The sequence below is a fragment of the Aplysia californica genome, unplaced genomic scaffold, assembly GCF_000002075.1.
Source record: "Aplysia californica isolate F4 #8 unplaced genomic scaffold, AplCal3.0 scaffold00036, whole genome shotgun sequence".
Classification (NCBI taxonomy): Eukaryota; Metazoa; Mollusca; class Gastropoda; order Aplysiida; family Aplysiidae; genus Aplysia; species Aplysia californica.
The window spans coordinates 635,325-642,176 of record NW_004797306.1 but is presented as its reverse complement, the minus strand read 5'-3'; the positions used below and the strand labels follow the sequence as shown (position 1 = coordinate 642,176).

Here is a 6,852-nt window from a genome sequence, read left to right as displayed (position 1 = left end):
TGTTTACCCAGTCTGTAACAAAATAACGAAGGACGTCAACATGAACTTGTGACAGAAGCATCGCTCGTTCTCCAAGTGGTGGCGACCCATGTGTTTGTTTTAACATGGCACTTGGTCTGCCTCGTCTGATACATTTCATTTTATTGTCACCCTTGTGCAAAATCAGCAACAGATAAAAATTACAAACAAAATACAAACCACCACCACCACCAACAACAACAACAAAAACAACAACAGTTCGGCTACTTTCAATTGGGACCTCAGATTGGAATGGTTTGTTTTCTTCATCTTGATCAGTCCTGCCTAAAGACGGCCGCCTGTCTTTTACGGCCACTTTTCTCCTTGACAATGGGTGGCCGTCTTACACAGGTTTGACTGTACTTGATTTCTCGAGTGGACTCCTGTAGTCACACACATCTGCTCATAGCAAACTGGGCAATATATCATTCCGGCTGCATGTATTATGAGGCAGCAGTGAAATGCTTACTGCAACCAGCTTTTTACAGTTTGCTTTGACTTAATTTGCTGTTGTAATCTCTAAACATAAAAATATAGGCCAAAGCCTCATAAAATTTGTATCTGCATGGGTGGTTCTTCTCAAAATATGACTTAAATAAGTGGTATATCAGTGTTCATAATTGTTTAGTTGTATTTCAAAATAATAACTTGGAATGTAAGTGAATGCAGTCTGTGGGCACACAGAAACAATGGACATTGTTTTTCCTAGGGGTGTTCTGAAAATGGTTGGTTGCCCATAGATGATTTGAGAGAATGAAAAATTGAAATTATATTGTTGGCAAGTTGGTCAAATGCCCTTAACTCGGGAGAAAAATTTTTCAGGAGAGAAAATAAAAGTTTCAATTCTCTTACAAATTGTATCAATGCTTTGCATCTTTTCTTAATTTCCTTTATTTTCTTTTTAACATTAAGAATTTGAATTTTGACCAAACATTTTATGAGTAAATGTAATCAATACTACAGATTAAGTCCATTACCTTGAGTGGACTTCTGAGGAGAAAGTTTGTTGAGGCTCATGATTTACAGGTTGCTTCTCTTTTCCTTTTGAATGGGTATTTAGTAGCACTCTTATATGATGTGCTCCTACTTCAGTACACTGTTATAATGGCACTGTTCCTTTCCTTGGGAAATGTGGCCTCTATAGTGTTCTGCTTTGCAGTAAACTAGAAGCCATAGACTAAACTTTCCATTTTGTTTGTAGTGGGCCTACACTCTTTAAAAAGCGCTGTTTGTTTTCAGCTTCTCGCAAAAGGAAGAAGATGTCAGTGTCAGACTCTATGATGAAGGAGCTGTCATTCCGCTGTCCTAACCTGACTGTCTTACATCTCCATGACTGCAACACGGAGAATCTATCATTCGACAGCCTGCCGTGCTCCATTACCTCTCTCAGCATCACCAGTTCCTCCTGGACGCCTCGCTGGTTCAAGGACAAGCACGACCACCTGCCCAGTATGCACACCCTCAACTTGACGTCCACCATCCGCCTGGACCGCTTTGACCTCGAAGATATCGCACTGATGTCAGGCCTCAAGAAACTTTCTCTGTGTGGCTGCTACAGAGTAAGGGGTTCAGATATTGAAGTGGTGGCCAAGAAACTTGTGAATTTAGAGTCCCTTAACCTCAGCAGCACAAATATAGATGACTTGGGGATACACCACATCACCCACAATTTGGTGAACCTCAGAGAGCTGTTCCTGGACAGCTGTGAGGTAATCTCTGATGCATCACTGGCTTCTATAGGAGTATGCCTAACTAAATTGTACATGTTAGATATTTCTCATGCTGACAAAGTCACTATGGAAGGTCTTAAAGCATTGTTTCGCCTGGACAAACTAAAGTTTGTCACTTTTGTTAGGGAAAAGAAGCTCACACAGGAAGAGCTTCAGTCCTTCAAAAAGGGTTTTTTGCAACGGATCACAGTTGTTGGATGATGATCATTGCTGATGCGATTTAGCTCTTGATGTGTGATGTTTTTAGTTTCATTAATACTTATAAAAGTTATAAATTTATCTTTGTCTTGTGATCAAGCTGTCTTTGAAAGTCTTCTGTGGTTGTACATTTGGCATCTAGATTTGTTAAAAATGTGTTTTATTTATTCTGTAAATCAGCCAGCTCACTAGGATTTCCATTGTTGAGTGAGAAATGGTCTTTGCACTTCATCAAGTTTTTTTGTATCTTGTTACATCATTTTTTGTGTACATTTACAAATTATTCTCTTTTTTTGTGATATTTTTTTTTGGCAGCTGCTACATAGAAAGTGTCTTGAATATAGGGGGGGGGGGGGTAGCTCAGTTGCTGTAGTGGGACGACCCTGTATGAATCTTGATATGGCATTCTGGGACTTTGGTTATGGACAGAAAATGCTGTCAGGTTGGCAAAGGAAGTAGGACAGCTGGATCAGATGAGTAAAAAATGTATTCTTCTATGATGAAAAGGGCAAGCAGTTATAAAGTCGGCTTTCCAGGAGATAATGTGAATAGAAGCTGTAGCATTCTGACCATAATCAGCTTGTTAGCGACTATGCTGTATTGAAGGGAACAGGTCATGCTTTTTAGACTAAGGACAGGTTACATTAGGCTAAAAGCACATACTTTATATATCTGGTCATCACTATCATCAGCTTTTTTCACCTCTTGTGGGAGCATAGACCTCCATCGAGAACTCTCCAAATACTTCTGTCCTGGGTTATATTCTACACCTCTGTCCAACTGTGTATCCCAACTCCTTTAGGTCAGAATCTTAGTCCCTCTTCTAGTATCTTTAGCCCTTCCTTCCTTTCTCTTCCCTTGTGGATTCCATCCTAAGGCTTGGTGGGTAGTATTTGTTTTCAATTTTGTCAAAGTGTGTTCAATCCACTTGTATATCCAGGTACTGGATGCTAAAGACTGGCCTGTCTGAGATATTTATTCGCAATATGGCGTCCATACCCGCAGCACAGTTACTCGAGGAACAGCAAACACTGAACAGTCCCACAGTGGCCTAATGTCCAGAACCAGTTTCTCTCAGAGATATACCCCATATAACTTGGAAGCACTGCGACTGACCACTGTATTTGTGAAGATGTATTGCATTGCCACATATGATGGAGGGAGAAGATGAGGAACATAAACTGTTTCAGGAGTTTGGTCCCTTAGAGTTGGACATTGCAATGTGTGGGAAAACCTCTTTGATAACCTTATCATGTTGAAATCGTTGGCAAGAATCAGGAACTATTTTTTTTTTTTTATTTATTTCACATTGTTCGAAATTTTTTTATGAACTGAGTAGTGTGGCGATTTTTCAATGTTTGCAGTATCACGCTATTGCTTTTGTTTGTTACTATTGTCTAATGTTGTACATTTATTTTTGATTTGGGATAAAAACTGTTTCTAAAAGTCTTGCGAGACTATAAATTAAACATATGGAGGTCTTTAAGATTAATTAATGTAATTCAAATCAACAGCATCAGAAAATGTTACAGAAGATATAAGATCTTTGCGCTTTGTGTCTTTTTCTATCTAATTTTAGAATTATAGAGGTTTTTTAATGTTTAATTCTTTTGTGATCCTCAGTGACTTCTCACTAGTGCAAAGCTTCAGAAATGAGTCTTTGACTTTTAACATTGTTTATCTCTTTTCAAACCACAATCTCTTTTCTGAACTTCTGACACCGAGTAATATATTCTGCAGGTAGCTCAAGTAACAGCAGTGATAACTTTATAGAAAGTGTCTCCAACTTTAGCATTCTTGACTTGTTAAACTCTCAACAAGTCTGAGATAAGAAAACAGTACATTCTCTGTTGTTAGGGTACTATATGAAGATTTGGATGTTGCTGGTATGTACATTTATGAATACTTTTACTATACTGTTACTTGTATCAATTTTGGCAACTGTAAATACTGTAAAGATATGTACATACATGTACTTTAAAAAATGTGTAAATAAATTAAAGTTTTGTTGTTTTTTTATGACAAAAAAAGCTTATATTTACAATACAATTTGTTTAGATTTTTACGATGCTTTAGATTAAGGTTTCCTTAAGCCTTAAGAGTGTAGAACACAGTCCATACATGTGCTGCTCAGCTTTGCAGTTCATGTGTAGGTAGGCGATCTTTCGACTGTGTATGGACAGATGTGCTTGTAGAATTGAGATATAAATGAAATTCCTCAATTTCGAAATTTTCCCTATTTACTCTTTGTAACCAATTTTGTTTTTCCATCAGATTGTACATACACATCATGACGATTATGATATATTGCCTTGTTATTGAAAATGAAGTACTGTCTAGTAAGCCCATAGCAAAATAATAATAATAATTACTTTGTTATCCACACTTTGTGTGCATATCCACACTCGTCACATGCTCTGAGTGAGCTCTACAACTGTTATAACCCCAGCAGACCCTAGAACATTCAGAAACATTCTCAGCTTCCCAAGAAGCATACAGTGCAAGCTGCGGGTTACATGCTCTAAAACAGAAACAAATTGACCAGATTTTTCTCACGTAGTGAAGCAAGCACATAGCAGTTTTCAGCTCCCAGATTTTTTCCAAAACATGTATTTTCTTTTAATTTAAAACACAACTTACATAGCAAAATTCATATACCCAGGGAAAAAAATTGCTGATTTCGCTATGGCGGCTATGTGCATGCTGGACTGCATATATTACATTTGTATTCAGACAAGATTTATTTTTGTTTTCTTGGTATATTGTTATCTGCTGTTCCTCCTGGGGTTGTTGTTTACCTGATGTTCTTCTTTCTGAAAAGTATAATCTTGAATTATGTCCAATGTAAACTGTGATGTATTAGCTCTTTTATTCTATTTTTTGTGTGTTTCATTATATTAATCATTTGAGATACCACTTTTGTATAATGTGATTCGCTGACTCAATAAAGTAAATATTTCATTAGCATATGTTCTGGGTTTAGTGCCAACTTCCTGTGTTCATTTTTAATAGGAATTATGAAAGGCTTTTTTTCCCTGTTTTTTTTTAATGCTTTGGCATGTTATTAGGTTTTATGTTATTGCTGCGCATGCGGGACTCCGAGACTTTGAAGGTGTTGATCGCTGATGATGACAGGTAGCAGATATATTTCTCAGAAATAAGATCCATTTAAACCATTAATCCTTCCCCGGGGCGATGCTACTAACTGAAGCGTCTTTAACCCTATCCGTATGCCTTGGGGTCATTTTGTATCTCCGGGGTTGTATTCGTCACATTTTAGAATACTTTTAGTGGGAAAATCTCTTTGAAACTTTCAGTATTTCTCAAAAAGTCATTTTGACAGACTGCTATGCAAAGCGTACGAATCGGATTAACGAGTAAATTTCCTCTTTGGAAAGTGATAACACAGAGTTCCCCACATCGTATGAATACGATAGTAAAACACGACGTATGGATAGGGTAAAGCCATTTCCAAAGAGGCAGGGCATTAACATCTCGAGTTCTTATGCACAGTAAAATTGTAATTGTAAATGGGCTGATTCATCATTTTCGTGCTCATAACTGTGCTTGAACTGCAACAGGGAACTGCTGCTTTTTCTTTCCTAATTTTTACTATCGTCATTTTTTCCTCTACTTCTTTTGTATGTTTGTCACACTCTTGTAACCCGCTATTTCCGGGCTGTCTTGATAGTCGAAGCAGACTTTGTGCTGTAGAAGCTAGAGAGGTGAGCAGAGTAACTCTGATTCCCTCTAAGGACTTCTCTGTTGACATCCACCCCTTGGCGCTCATCTGATCTTATGCAGTTGCGAGCGCCGTAAAACCTCTACTAAAACAAAAGACTTTAATCAAATATAATGTTATTATGTAGATTTTATACAGTGGACTTGGTTGAAACTGAACATGGTTAATCCGAAAACAGCTGTAAACGAAAAGAAAATAATCTCCAATTCTGTTTGAGCAGCCTCTGTAAACTGAAAACTGGGCTAAAATGAAAAAAATCCAGCACTCCAGTTTACGCAGGTTCCACTGTATTATACAGTGTATACACATACAAATACTGCAATGCCTTGAGATCTGAGTTTAATTTGTTCCAAGACCAAGCTCATTACTCAAAAGACTCGTATTTCGAATTATTATTCCACACTGAAATTAATGATAATGGGGGTATTTCCAATCTATTCCAGGACTCTGAAAATAAGTACCTTTATATTCCAAAAACTCACTTGTATATTTTTGTGTTTGTAGGTTTCGAACAAGGAAAAGTATGTAAAATATTTGAAAATGTAGGTGTGTCTGTGTCCCTATCGACACAGTGTTTAGATCTTTTAGAAGGCGAGTTTCTGACATTGTTTGTCAGAGCCAACTCGGGCTGAAAGGGATTCAACATCTCAGCAAAAAGACCTAGATACTCAATGAAGATTTTTCTCCCTACTCGGGAGTCAAACTCGGGTCTCCTGCATGCAACAGCCAAGTACCTAACCTTTACACTACAGATGCTGATGGAAAAATGTGTGAATAAACAGACATTCTAGTTTGCAAACATTGAAATAAAAGAGAAAAGCAAATTATAAATTAATAAACTGGTCTAAGTCATGAAAATCTGAGAAGACATAGGTGACTACTAACCTAGCCTATCAACGATTTGCCTTGTCTTGGATACCAAGGATAAACTTTATGACTTGTTTATTTAGATTTTTCAGAACATTGTATATATATATATATTTATAATAATATGATGTATATTATTTATATAGTAGACCTGCTCTAACGACCGCTTATCCAAGCAATCACCTGTACAAACAACCACTTCCCATTTTCTCAGCTGCTCTTTTTTCTATACCGGGTATTGTAGTGGAACTGTCTTAGATGTCAATTCTCGACACTGGGTGGTCGTCTTGGACAATA

At 37.3% G+C, this 6,852-nt stretch overlaps 1 protein-coding gene across 1 annotated transcript in view; it reads left to right on the top strand.

Annotated features, from left to right (window-relative positions):
• LOC101845070 (F-box/LRR-repeat protein 12) overlaps positions 1-4,915 on the top strand; it is a 12,648-nt gene extending 7,733 nt beyond the window's left edge. The window contains exon 3 of the mRNA XM_005091817.3: positions 1,258-4,915. Within this exon, the coding sequence (XP_005091874.1) occupies positions 1,258-1,949 (692 nt within the window). The 3' untranslated portion in view covers positions 1,950-4,915. The remainder of the gene's footprint in view (positions 1-1,257) is intronic.
• Positions 4,916-6,852: the final 1,937 nt, after the last annotated feature.